At 43.9% G+C, this 14,826-nt stretch overlaps 1 protein-coding gene across 2 annotated transcripts in view; it reads left to right on the top strand.

Moving 5' to 3' along the window:
- The window catches only part of SLC22A3 (solute carrier family 22 member 3), a 96,117-nt gene that overhangs the window by 71,267 nt on the left and 10,024 nt on the right, over positions 1–14,826 (top strand). The window contains exons 6-7 of one of the 2 annotated variants that reach the window (XM_086708275.1): positions 6,467–6,564; positions 6,684–6,898. In XM_086708275.1, coding sequence (XP_086564401.1) covers positions 6,467–6,564; positions 6,684–6,898 — 313 coding nt within the window. The remainder of the gene's footprint in view (positions 1–6,466; positions 6,565–6,683; positions 6,899–14,826) is intronic. The other variant, XM_086708276.1, reaches the window with a different exon arrangement.

The following is a 14,826-nucleotide window of genomic DNA, read 5'->3' on the forward strand; positions in this document are numbered from 1 at the left end:
TCGGACACTCAACCGACTGAGCCACCCAGGCGCCCCAACAGATGGCAAGTTATAATGTCTTTCTCTTCCTCGGCAATTTAAATTAAAATGTCAACTTAAAGAATGGTTTCAGAAAGGCACCAGGAAGGATTGTAAATATAGCTAGATTGATCAAAGAAAGATGAACAAAGTATACTTTCAGCGTAAGCTGAATCACTGGTAACGTAATGTAAAAGTCTTGGAAAAGCTAAAAGACCATTAAGAGACAGGACAAATGGCACTCAGCTCAGTAAATACACATCAGGAAACCAACATGTGCAATCTACCTGTGAGCAACACCTTTTCCTATGAGTGACATCACTAGGCAACAAGAGTCCAAACACGCAAATGTTACCAAGAGCCTTTCCTGTCTTCCTTTACTCCGAACTGAAGCAGGCACATACCACTTAGATGGCATAATCATACGACGAAATAGAATACCACGCTAGATACAAAAGATAACATTCTGTGTGGCTCCCTTTATATGAAATTCTAGAAAAGGCAAAACTGTTATGACAGAAAACAGATGAGGGGGTGCCAGGGGCTAAGAGTTGGGGGTGGGGAGAGGGTGACCGTAGAGTCAGGAGGAAACTTCCTGAGGGTAATGGAGACGTTCCATCTCACGATGGCGATGGTGGAAGTAGGGATTTCTACAACTCAACCCATTAGTCGAAACTCACCGAAGTGTACCCTTGGAATTGCTGACTTCTATTGTATGAAAGTTCTGTGTCGATAAAGCGAATTAAAATACATATATATGATAACCTAATATAGCCTTTCTACCCTTTTGTATCTGACTCAGAGTAAGTGAAATTCAGTAACCCTTTGGCAACAGAAAATAAACTCAGCTTAATTTCAAAGTAGAGACCTAGAAGTTGCTGTAAAAAAAAAAAAAAAAAAAGTAGCTGCAGCAGCCACTGAGAATGAGTTGCCAAGACTTTATTGGATGAATTCCATCCAAGATACTGCATTTAGTCTCTCAAGGTCTTTGGACACCCAGAAAGTGGGTCGTCTTTCAGAATATCTGCGTCACTATGGAGAACATGTCAGTAAATCAAAAACCAGCTGGATTTACTCTTAAATTGGCAAAATGCTCACTTGCTTGGAAGTACTATTAATCCCTTCCTTCACTGGACAGGGAAGATTGGTTTTATGGTCTTGATTACCTTCGGTTTTATCCATACTGCATGTTCTTTTGGTAGAGGGTACATATTAGGCATTAAACTTGTGCTTTGGGAAAGCAGGGATCATGTGACTGCTTGATTCTAAATCTTAAGAATTTGAAACTAAGATGAATACTGAATATTTTTACTAAGTTGGAATACAAAAGCAATTATTTTTAATTAGTTAACAGAGAATTATTTTGCCTCAAATATTCAATTATTAATGCCAAAGCATTGTTCTGCCCTGAATTCTCCAGATAATCCTGCTTTTGGCAACAAGTTACAGAAACCAACTTACATGGGCTTAGACAGGAAGCCCATTTCCTGGCTTGTGTATCTGGAATTCTAGAGTTACAGCCCCGTTCAGGGTTGGCTAGACCTGGGTCTCAGCAGTCCCATCAAGCCATGGTTTCCTTCCTCTCTACCCTGCTGCCTGGATGGCTTCTCTTTACACTGGTTCCCTCCTGGATATAGCATGGCTGCTAAGATCTGTTTGAGCCCACCATTTTCCCACTAATTTCCTGAGAATCCAGAGAGAAGATTCCTTCAGGAGCCTCTGGCTTAAGGTCAGTGAAGGACTTTCTGGAGGTCTTTTCTCATTGGTTCAAATTGGGTCACATGGCCATTTCTCATTGGTTCAGATCGGGTCACGTGCCCAGTCCCTTGTACAGAGGATGAAACTACCCTTCGGTAATCAGGTCTGCCCTACAACTGGAAACAGAATCAGCTCCCCTGAGAACACAAATGGATGAAGGGGGGGTGGGGTGGGGGCAGTGGCAGCTCCATTAAGAAAGAGAAAGGGAGATTGACACTGAGTCAACAGTACAAAACGTACATTAGGGTCTAATTTAAATCCGTTACCTTAAAGGGGAGCTGTATTTTTTTTCTTTTTAGGAAAGTACTCGAGGTTTAAATTTTAAGAGAATATTTGTAACAAAAAGGAAGAGAGTAAAAACCACTACAATCCCACTACCCCGTAAGAACTATTAACGAGTGATACAAGCATATTTTTAAATAATAAAATATTGTACTGTGTATTCTGTAGACACAGTATAGCCTAATGGTTAGCAGTATACAGGCTTAGATGTCACCCTGCTATCTGTGTGTCCTCACTGAGTAAACTACTTATCTTTCCTGTGCCTCAACTTCTTCTCTGTGATAGACATAAGAATAGTATCTATAAGTTGCTCTGGCAGTAACCCTGGAGCTCAGAGATCAGCAATCTACAGCCTGCGGGCCGGACCTGGCTTGCTGCCTGTTTTCATAAACAAAGTTTTACTGGAATCCAGTCACGGTCATCTGTTTGTGTTTCCATCTATGGCTGCTTTCACGCTACAATGGGAAGGTTAAGTCGTTCCGACAGAGACTATATATAGCGCACAGAACCAAAGGTATTTCTGATCTGGCCCTTTGCAGAAAAAGTTTGCCAACCTCTGGGTCAGACCATCAGACTTCTATTGTCTTGTCAAAATCTCACATGTCATAGTTCTGTGGTCATGCAGTAACTTAACCAGCCTGGAGATACGATCAAGAAAAAGTGACATCTGCAGAGCTTACACAAAGGCGAGGGATGATGCGAGGTTATTTTATCAGCTAGAAATAGTTAAGAACCATGAGTAATTGAAAAATCTACCAAGGTGTTTAAATGCCAAATTATCTATCTGAATTGACCAGAGATCTTAAAATACGTGATATGTGATTTCCCTTGAACTCTGGCGTGTTGACACTGGGACATGAACGAAAGTGAATTTGTATGGAGTCACAGCTACAGGGAGAAAATAAGACTGAAGAGCAAATGAAAAAGAACCCATAACAAGTCGCTGCAGATGTTGCTGTAGAAAAGAAAAGATTGTCACCCCCTGTGTGCTCTGGGTGAACAGTGGTGGAGATGTGTGGATGGGAAGGGCTCCCCAGTCTGAATGAGCACAGTGAAGCCGACCCAAGCCTGAGGCTCGGAAGAGCCATAAGGGAAGAGAAAAGCATCACTGGAATAAGTGATACATCCATGGAGGAACACCGCCCTCACCTTATGGGTCGTTTTGGTCTTGAATTTAAAGATCCTCAAGATCTAAATTATTTTAGTTACATCCAACTTTTCCAAAAAATAGTGTCTTAACTAAAGGCCGTTAGATTTTTGGCCAAATGTGTAATGTCCTTCTCTAAAAATGAAGTGACCATCAACTACAAAGAACTTTTCTAGAACAAAAAGCTTTTCATACATTCAGTGCAGTGTGAGGATTAAGAATAAAGGATCTCCATCAACTGCCTGATTTCAAATCCTGGCTCATCCACCCTCCATTTAATCTTTAATGCCCTAAGGCTTGTTTTTTTTTTTTTTAATTTATTTACAAAATAGGATTGATAAAAAGGACTAACTTTAGTGAGTTTTGATGATAATCAAGTGAAATAATCCATGGAAAATAGCCCAGAATCTAACAAATACTACATGCTCCTTAGGAGTGAACCGTTTTGATGTGGACAAGATAGTTGTGGAAGACATTTGATAACCAACCATATAATGATATATTGTTGTAATATACTAAGTTCTTCCACTTTTGATATTCCTGCTTTATTTTTGGACCAGCAAAAGTGAAGATAGATTTTTAAAACCCTTTACTGGCGTCTTAGCATTTAGAAGAGCAGATCAGGGAACATTTTAATAAGCACGTTATTAGTTGAGCATGTAGGTCAACTTGCTGCTGAAACGGAAACCCAAAAAATAGAATGAGAAAGGAAGGAAGGAGCAAAGGAAAGGAGGGAGGGAGGAAGGGAAGAAGGAAGGAAGGAAGGAAGGAAGAAAGGAAGGAGGGAGGAAGGAAGTAAGGAGGGAGGGAGGAGAGAGGGAGGGAGGGAGGAAGGAGGGAGGGAAGAGGGAGGAGGAAGGAAGGAAAGAAGGAAGGAAGGAAAGAAGGAAGGAAGGAGAAGGGAGTGAGGGAGGAAAGGAGAGAGGGAGGAGGGAAGGAGGGAGGAAAGGGAGGGAGGAAGGAAGGAGGGAGGGAAGAGGGTGAAGGAAGGAAGGAGGGAGGGAGGAAGGAAGGAGGGAGGAAGGAAGAGGGAGGGAGGGAGGAGGGAAGTAAGGAGAGAGGAGGGAAGGGAGGGAGGAGGGAGGGAGGAAGGAAGTAAGGACGGAGGGAGGGAGGAAGTAAGGAGGGAGGGAGGAGAGAGGGAGGGAGGGAAGAAGGAAGGAGGGAGGGAAGAGGGAGGAGGAAAGGAAGGAAGGAAGGAAGGAAGGAAGGGAGGGAGGAGGGGGGGAGGAAGGAAGGAAGGAACAAAGGAGGGAGGGAAGGAAGGAAGGAGGGAGGGAGGGAGGGAAGGAGGGAGGGAGGGAGGAAAGAGGGAGAGAGGAGAAGGGTCTTTAACATTCCCACCCAGAGGTAAGCAGGCCCAGCAGCGGAAGACAGCTCTGCTCCATGAGGGCCTCCAGGACCCAGGTTCCAGTTACCTTGTTTGTCCACTGTCAACCGCAGTAGGTTGTATCGTAGAAGCTGGTTCACTAGTATCTTCTCCTTCTGTCCCTTAGGAGAGGGAAGGCAGTGAAGGAAGAGCAAAGCCGTCCTTTTCAAAGGATTGTATGTAGAGCTTAATTAAATACCTGGCTTCTGTTCGCACGTCATTGCCGAGATTTTAGTCAAATAGCCACCCACAGTTGAAAAAGAGGCTAGAAAATGTGACTCTAGCTAGGCAGCCATGTGCCCAACTAAAATTCAGTGGATTCTGTTATCAATCGGGAGGAGGAAAGAGTGGACGGTGGAATCCATTCACAGTCTTCCACGGGTATTGTCATGGAAACTAGTGTTGTTTCCCCGAGCTATGACACTATTGATTGTAAAACCCATCATTTTATGCACGATTAAGTAAAAAAAAAATTCTATTAAACATATTTTCTTATTAGCCTAATTGTAGGACCCATCCCAATTTAAGATGTGTTAAAATGTGAAAAACTTGTGTCTCGCTATAGAAGAAATACAGTATTGGAAAGACTGAGGAAGAGAAAGTGATCCAAAGACATTCATTTTTGCAGTCTTTGTGTGTGTGTGTGTGTGTGACTTTCCTTAGAGCAAGCCTTGACAGGAGATATCAAACTTTGTTTTAGCCATCAAGTGTAATGCTCGACTAGGCGACTAACAAAGTACTATCAGGGTGAGCGTGCTCGAAGTCAAATTCCTGCGACTGCTGGCAGAGAGACTTTTGTCTCAAAGTCTTGGGGGGAAATTTTGCCTAAATCTCCACTCAGTCTTGACCGGATGTGGAGTCGAGTAAGAAGATAGTAGGGGTCCTGTCTTTCCTAGTCCGGGCTCTCACTTAGTAGGACAAAGACTGAGGGCAATATTCCGAGGGAACAGGCATGGCCTGGGCACTTGACTTCTGGCCTCACACTCAGTCATCACCCAAACGTTGGTTGACCGGCCACTTTGCTTGGTGCTACAACACGGCCCATGCCCTCCTGGAGCTCCAGAGCTCGGGGAGGGAGAAAGAGAAGTAGACGTGCAGATGAGACGCACAGATCGGGCGGCCTCAGAAAGGCCTCCCAGTGGAGCTGGAATCGCGACTGGGGAGGTCGAAGGGCAGAGGAGACAGAATGTGCAAGAGCATGGGAACTGTCGCATGAGGGCATTCTGGTAGGATTCCTTTGGCATGCTAGACCGGGGCAGCCGTGGTGACCCAGGGTCTGCTGTTCAGCTTTGTTTCCCTTACGGTACCTTATACATGGTAGGCAAACAGCAGTACGTGTTTAATGCAATTCAAGAAAAGACCCAACTTCTTGCACGGCCGAGTAGAGATGAGCTGAATTTTCCTGGCTCCAAAAGATGCTAGATTCCAGGAAACGGACGGAAGCAAATTGATCTCTTTGGTGCGGTGCTTGCTGTTGAACTCGCTGGTATTTGGTGTGTTAACACCAGGTTGATATTCAACAAAGAAACACTCGTTTGGATCCCCCCTGCTTTTGCCACTTTCACGTTTATTTTCTCCAGTTTCATAAATGCACAAATGTATTTTACTTTAAAACACCCCGTTTTTCCTTGTTTAGTCAGATTAGAATTCAGTACTGCTGATACGTGCTTGAGTGTCAGTGTGGCAACCACATCTTGGTGAAATTGACCTTTTAACAAAGCGAGGAAATCAAAAGTCTTCATTCTCAGGTTTTCAGATGTAGTAAGTGGAAAGACCCTGGTCAGTTCAGTCAAATCATTCGACTCGGTGGCTTTGAACCTGGTCAGTGAAAATCTATAATGTGCAGGTGTTTCTTGCTGTATTTGCTACTGAAATCTGCTTCTCTCATATAGATCACTGTTACAGATGAGGAAGTTAGTAACCCATCCTTTTTAGATCTGGTGAGGACTCCCCAAATGAGGAAGTGCACACTTATTCTTATGTTTGCTTGGTAAGTCTGACTTGTGATGAGCTCAAAACCTTGTATCGAATTTACGACGTGTCCCCTCGTGCAGGTCAGGCTGAAGTTATGTCTTACTTGATCTCCGTTGTCTCTCAATGTCACCCCAGGTTCACAAGTGCCGTGGTTTATCAAGGACTCGTCATGCGCCTGGGGATTATAGGAGGCAACCTGTATATCGACTTCTTCATCTCGGGAGTTGTGGAGTTGCCTGCAGCCCTCTTGATCTTACTGACCATTGAGCGTTTTGGACGCCGCCTTCCCTTTGCAGGAAGCAACATGGTGGCAGGCGTGGCCTGCCTTGTCACCGCATTCTTACCAGAAGGTAATGGGCCCCTGAATCTGTTGGGAACTCAAGGCCTTGAAGTAGTCTTAAATCAAAATAATCAAGAATGGGAGCCTCTTGTCCTCAGAAAACGTATCACTGCATCAAAATCTTAGCACCAGGCAAGCTGTAGTGATGGCACTCGATTTTCTGCTTAATCAGCGTAACGAGTTTGAGTGTAGCGGTTGGTTCCATAGACTTTTCTGTTTTCTCCACTTCAGGTGCATTTATGGATGAAATAGATGTGCAAAATCTAGCTTGTAGCCATGTAACTTGCTTTTGATCGCCTTTATTTGACTTATTTTCATGATATCGCCGACCATGTTTTGCATATTTCCTGAGCTTCTGCCATATCACTGGCCCCATGCAAAGCACCAGGGTTACAAAAGGAGGAAAGGAAGACACTTCTGACTTCCAAAGGTTCACAACCTAGTAAGAGATATAGATACCTTATTTTTGAAATTTTTTTCTTACAAGTTTTTATTCATATTCCAGTTAGTTAATGTACAGTGTAATAATCGCTCCAAGGGTAGAATTTAGTGATTCATCACTTACATGCAACACCCAGTGCTCGTCACAACAAGTGCACTCCTGGGGCGCTTGGGTGGTTCAGTCAGTAGAGCGTCCGACTTCAGCTCAGGTCATGATCTCGCGGTTTGTGGGTTCGAGCCCCACATTGAGCTCTGTGCTGACAGCTCGGAGCCTGGAGCCCGTTTTGGATTCTGTGTCTCCTTCTCTCTCTGCCCCTCCCCTGCTCACGCTCTTTCTCTCTCTCTCTCTCTTAAAAATAAATTTAAAAATTAAAAAAAAACTTTAAAAAGCAAATGCCCTCCCTAATACCCATCACCCATTGAATCCATCCGACCACCTGCCTACCTCCCCTCCGGCAACCCTCAGATTGTTCTCTGTAGTTAAGAGTCTGTTTGTTCTTTGCCTCTCTTTCCCCCCACGTTCATGTCTTATGTTTCTTAAATTGCACATGAGTGAAATCATGTGGTTTTTGTCTTTCTGACTGGCTTATTTCATTTAGCATAATACTCTCCAGCTCCTTCCACACGGTTGCATTTAAAATGGCAAGATTTCATTCTTTTTATGACTAGTAGTATCTCATTGCATATCTATACGATATGTTCTTTATCCATTCATCATCAGTCAATGGACATTGGGGTCGTTCCATAACTTGGCTCTTGCTGATAATGCTGCTGTAAACACCGAGGTGCATGTTGGGATATAGACACTTTAATGCTTTCACAACTCACTATAATACATGAAATAATGGAATTATTTACAGTTGACCTTTGACACAACGGTGGGGGCGCTGACTCCCTGCATGGTTGAAAATCTGAATATGATTTTTGACTCCCCCGAAACTTAACTGCTAATAGCCTTCTGTTGACCAGAAGCCTTACCAACAACAAAACAGTCAGTTAACACTTATTTTGTATGCTATATGTGTTATATTCTGTGTTCGTACAATCAAGTAAGCTAGAGAAAAGAAAATGTTAAGAAACTCATAAGGTAAAGAAAATACAGTTACAGTACAGCACTGTGAAAAGTGTCTGCTTGTGGGTGGACCCATGCAGTTTAAACCTGTTGTTCCAGAGCCAACAATACAAGATTTAGAAAAATAAATCTCTCTGAAGGCTCTGACTGATTAAAAAAATAGACGCAAGCAGTGATATGCATGAAGTAGTCAGGAAAAGCTTCCGGAGGCAAGAACTCGGCACATACGAAGGAAAAGAAACGTACTGGACAGGGGCACCTGGCCCGCTCGGTCAGAAGAGCATGTGACTCTTGACCGCACGGTCACGAGTTCGTACACATTGGGTGTAGACATTACTAAAAAAATAAATAAGCTTAAAAAAAGAAGAGAAAGGAAATGTAGTGGACAGAAGGGAAGGGTAGTAGAGATTGTCCACAGTAGGGCAGAGCTCTCAGAAGTATGAGCCATCTTCGGGAGTCCTGGGACCACACGTTCTCTGTTATTGCTGGAACATGCACGAGAAGGGGCCGAGGATACCTGCCACCAGCAGTGACTGGCCTCCCTGGCCGTGCCAGGAACTTGGGCATGGTCCCGCGAGCTTCCTGCTCACCGCATCAGGTTGGATCTCTCCAGTGAGGAGAGAGATGCCGAGAGCAGGAGTTAAGGTTGTGGCAGGCGGCCCGGGGGGCACAGGGTGATTTCAGGGAGAAGTCAGAGTTCGTGGGGGGGCCCGAGGCCAGTGCACGCTGAGGAGGTGGCGGGTGACCCCAAGTGCACCGTTAACACAACCCACGTTATCTCTGCCACAGGACACAGCAGACGCAGGACAGGGAAGCTTTTCAAAGCCCCACGGAATGCGTAGGAATTAGAGCAAGTTCGTTCTTTCCATGTTCCGGGGTATGTGGGGTGGGGGATACTGAGAGGGCTGATTCTCTGGGAGCCCTTTTGTTGGCCCCAGAGAGTCTGTCTTTTCTTTTGAGAATCACTTGAGGGTCAAGAAAGAAGCTCCAGTATTGTGGAAGTGAAAATAGACATTTACAGATGAGTTTGTTAATTATATGAAGGTTTATGAAGTCCCCAAACCCTATTTAAATAAAATTACAGAAATGCCCCCCTTCAGACCAGAAAATTAAGATGTAAAGTCTTCTGGGGCGCCTGGGTGGCTCAGTCGGTTAAGCGTCTGACTTTGGCTCAGGTCGTGATCTCACAGCTGGTGAGTTCAAGCTCCATGTCGGGCTGTGTGCTGACAGCTCGGAGCCTGGAGCCTGCTTCGGATTCTGTGTCTCCCTCTCTCTCTGCCCTCCCCCATTCACATTCTGTCTCTCTCTGTCTCTTAAAAATAAATAAACATTACAAAAAATTTTTTTAAAAAGATGTAGAGTCTTCTGATTGGAATGGTTGATGATAAACAGAACTGTTTATTTACACTGATCTCATTTTTGATGAGTATACCAGATTCCTAGGGCTATAGTAACAAAGCACCACATCCCGGGTGGCTTGAAACAACAGAAACGTATTCTCTCACAGTCTCGGACACTGGAAATCTGAAATCCCAGTGTGGGCAGGCCCACACTCTCTCTGAAGGCTCTGGGTAAGAATCCTTCCCTGCCTCCTCCTAATTTCTGGCAGTTGCCAGGAATCTTGGGTGTTGCTTGACATCATTCCAATGTCCACCTCCACCCTCGTATGACTTTCTCTTCTTTATGTCATCTGCAAAGATCCATATAGAAATACAGTCACATTCTAGGTTCTGGGTGGACATGAACTCTAGGGGACACTATTCAACCCACAACACTGGATTCAAGCATTCTAACAGTTGAGGAATCTGTATAACTCATATTGGTCAATACTTGTCTAGTATCTTTTTTTTAAATGTTTATTTCTGAGACAGAGACAGAGCATGAGTGGGGGAGGGGCAGAGAGAGAGGGAGACACAGAATCCGAAGCAGGCTTCAGGCTCCGAGCTGTCAGCACAGAGCCCGACACAGGGCTCGAACTCACAGACCGTGAGATCATGACCTGAGCCTAAGCCGGATGCTCAACCGACTGAGCCACCCAGGCGCCCCTATTTAGTATCTATTAATTGCCACCACTAAATTAGGAGTGGGAACAGAGCCTGAAAAAGATAGACGTAGCTCTTATCCTTGTGAACAATGCACAATTGAACTAGAAGGGGGACGAATGGGGAACATTGGAGACCTCGCTGTTGCTTCCCTTTTTGATACCGTATCATTTTGGATTTAGTTCCCTAGAGCGAAGTCTTCTGTCCTCGTCGCACATGGAATAGGAATTATTTATTGCATATGAAATTAGGAAGGTGTGGAGAAAGGTTAATGACTTACAGGTGGCCCATCATTTCATGATACAATCTTTCCCTGGAAAACTCTCTCTGGCCCCGGACTGATTGGGCTCATTTTGATGGGTGCTGCATCCCGCACGATCCCAGAAAGCATTCTAAGCCATATGTCCACACCAACGTTGGAGGAACTAAATGTGTGGGAACGGAGCTATTTTGTAGAGAACACTCATAAATTGAAAACCATAAGGCAAAGAATAGACTTTTCTGTCTGGTCTGATCCGTCTTATTTTGAAGACATAATTTCCCGATTTCAGCCTTAGAATTGTTCTCAGCAGGACTGAAAAATAATTGCTTTTATTCTGGACACATCTGATGTGTACATTCACAGATTCAGCTGCTTTTATAAAAGCCTACGTCGGCCATGATTGACAAGAAGAGGTTCAAGCCCTAATGCTCCTTGTGAGCACCAAATTTTAACAGAGGTTCCTCGCTGGAGTTGGCAGCCCTAACTTCTACTTAAGGGAGGTTTTGGACCTGGTTACTTGGGCTGCTGGATTAACATTAGAAAGACTCTTCCTCTCAGTCGTTCTTGACGTCATGAACAGGAGGAGGGCCCCTGCACTGAATGCTGATTAGCCTTTTAGAGGAATCAGCTCTAAAATTATCTCTTAGAGAACAATTTAACTGGCTTTGCCTCCACTGAGCACAACTTTTCATGGTCTAAAGAATGACATTCTGGAAAAAGAAAGTCTTTCTGGCTGTCTCTTCACTTAAGGCACTCTGCTTTTGACCCAAATTTCTGAACTCTAATTGAAGTCTGAGAACTAGGTTTTCTTTATCCGTTGCTGTCTGCATCTTTCATTTGGGTTTGTTTAGGATGGGTACAAACCTAGCCCTTTTGGTAAGTAGTCTTTTTGAAAGGAGAATTCTGCCTTTTATTTCTCTTGAAGTGAGGAGTAAGCCAATACATCTTAATTTACATATCTCTATTACAAATTTTCACTACCGTTTTATTTCAGAACTCCAAGCAGATGGTACAGTCAGAGGAGATGTAAAATAGTGTTCATTTAAAATCCTGCATATCCTTTCTTCAAAAATTGAGGCATTATTCTCAGTAATCTCCAGTCCCTTGACCAAATAAACGTCTATTCAGAGGGACCATCTTTCTCTGTGCTCTCAGGACTCCACGGAGCCTAGTTCCAGCGTCACTCCTCATTTTTAAGTTGTCTTGTGTGTTTTCTTGTCACTGTTCCTGAAAGGTGCCTGTTGCCTCTCTGAGACGAACTTCGAGCATTCCTGCGATGGATGATCAGAAGTCTCTGTTTGCATACGTAATATCCACACATCATTTACACTTCCTGACAAATCGCTTTCACTTCACTTTTAAGTTCACGAACAGTGCAGTGCCCTTGGGACTTCTGTTTTATTACACGTTTCACCGAAATCTCTAGCTCAGGGTGGTTAGATAGTGGCCTCTGCTGCTCGGAACGAACTGAGAGTCTTTCGGGGTAAAGTCAGCATGTAGGAGAAACCATGTCTCCCCAAGGGTGGCCGCTTGACAGCATTTTCTCAACATACCGCTGAATTGACTTGTTATCTGTCTGTATTCACTGAGCTAACCACGTGTTGCGTGTGTGTGCGTGTGTGTGTGTTTTCGGTTTCTTGGGTTTCGTGTGGTTCTTTCTGGCAAACGGTGATAGCCTCACTCGTAAACTTAAATTGTCATGAAAGTTATCAGCGGGACTCACTTGTAGAGTAGTCTTGATTCAGTAGGAAAAAAACCCCTCTAACTTAAGAATTTAACCTGGATAATCAAGTCATTTCCACGGTAGCCGGCGACATTCTTTGCAGCCCGAGAACAGTGAGAGGTTGCCCGGTCGGGCTGGGACCCAGGGAATCTGGGCAAGGGCTCCCACTTTCCGTTCCCTGGCCCCTGGCGCTGTACCACCTGCTCATTGAAGGCTGGGGTGGAATGCATTTCCTAGTCCCCCTCTCTGGCCTTCATGAAGAGGCAAGGCCTAAATAAAACACATGTTTACCACTGCTCTGTGCCAGGGCACATGGCAGCCCAGCACATCAGCACAATCCTGATACTCCTCACCCCCTGATGTAACTGTTAGCGTGAGAGCTACAGGTGTCCTCATCTGGGAAAAACGTCAAGTACACCAGGACGTCCTCGGCCAGTTTGCGGTCAAAACGTAGTAACCCGGAGCCTCCCAGCAGTGATCTGGATTCTTAAACCGTCTTTCTCTGTGCTTGACGTCCTAGGCAATGGTTTTATTTGGTCGGTTTTAGCTTTGTTGTTGTTGCTGTTGTCGTTGACTATTCTGTAGAGAAGACCGGTGAATCTACCAAGCTCGATTCTTTTCTTTCATCCTCCGCCTCCACACCTGCTTTTCTACTAAAAAAAATCATGTGCTCGGGAATGAGCATTAATCCTTCTAGGAGACAAGAGGACCATTTAGTACTGAGTGAGCATGAATACATATGAATATAAAAGGGAAGAGTTTCATTTTCAAAGATGGAAGTCAGGATGTCCTTAGCTTTGCTTGGGAGAACAGATACGTGCTTGTCCATCAGTCACATATCTCAGACCCATGTCCCCTAAGGACGGATGGCATAAGTCGCACAACTCTTTGTGTGTGTGTGTGTGTGTGTGTGTGTGTGAATCTTGCTAATCATTCTTTTTTTAACATTTTTAAAATTTATATCCAAGTTAGTTAGCATATAGTGCAACAATGATTTCAGGAGTAGATTCCTTAGTGCCCCTTATCCATTTAGCCTATCCCCCCTCCCACACCCCCTCCAGTAACCCTCTATTTGTCCTCCATATTTAAGAGTCTCTTATGTTTTGTCCCCCTCCCTGTTTTTATATTATTTTTGCTTCCCTTCCCTTGTGTTCATCTGTTTTGTCCCTTAAAGTCCTCATATGAGTGAGGGCATACAATATTTGTCTTTCTCTGACTTACTAATTTCACTTATAATATAATATCCTCTAGCTCCATCCATGTAGTTGCAAATGGCAAGATTTCATTCTTTTTGATTGCTGAGTAATACTCCATTGTGTGTGTGTGTGTGTGTGTGTGTGTGTGTGTGTGTGTATACCACATCTTCTTTATCCATTCATCCATCGATGGACATTTGGGCTCTTTCCATACTTGGGCTATTGTTGATAGTGCTGCTATAAACATGGGGGTGCATGTGCCCCTTCAAAACAGCATACCTGTATCCTTTGGATAAATACCTAGTAGTGCAATTGTTGGGTCATAGGGTAGTTCTATTTTTAATTTTTTGAGGCACCTCCATACTGTTTTCCAAAGTGGCTGCACCAGTTTGCATTCCCACCAGCAGTGCAAAAGAGATCTTCTCTCTTCGCATCCTCGCCAACATCTGTTGTTGCCTGATTGTTAATGTGAGCCATTCTGCCAGGTGTCAGGTGGCATCTCATTGTGGTTTTGATTGGTATTTCCCTGATGATGAATGAGGCTGAGCATTTTTTCATGTGTCGGTTGGCCATCTGGATGTCTTCTTTGGAGAAGTGTCTATTCATGTCTTTTGCCCATTTCTTCACTGGATTATTTGTTTTTTGGGGTGTTGAATTTGATAAGTTCTTTATGGATTTTAGGTACTACCCCTTTATCTGATATGTCATTTGCAAATATCTTCTCCCATTCCGTCAGTTGCCTTTTAGTTTTACTGATTGTTTCCTTCTCTGTGCAGAAGCTTTTTATTTTTTGAGTTCCCAATAGTTCATTTTTGCTTTTGTTTCCCTTGCCTCTGGAGATGGGTTGAGTAAGAAGTTGCTGCGGCCAAGGTCAAAGAGGTTTTTTCTGCTTTCTCCTCGAGGATTTTGATGGCTTCCTGTCTTACGTTTAGGTCTTTCATCCATTTTGAGTTTATTTTTGTATCTGGTGTAAGAAAATGGCTCAGGTTCATTTTTCTGCATGTCGTTGTCCAGTTTTCGCAGCACCATTTGCTGAAGAGACTGTCTTTGTTCCATTGGATATTCTTTCTTGCTTTGTCAAGGATTAGTTGGCCATACATTTGTGGGTCCATTTCTGGGTTCTCTATTCTGTTCCATTGATCTGAGTGTCTGTTTTTGTGCAACTCTTAAGAAATTTAGAGCACTGACTTTTTTAGGGCAAA

The sequence above is a fragment of the Puma concolor genome, chromosome B2 (assembly GCF_028749965.1).
Source record: "Puma concolor isolate L17-30 chromosome B2, mPumCon1.1.hap2, whole genome shotgun sequence".
In the NCBI taxonomy this organism is placed as follows: Eukaryota; Metazoa; Chordata; class Mammalia; order Carnivora; family Felidae; genus Puma; species Puma concolor.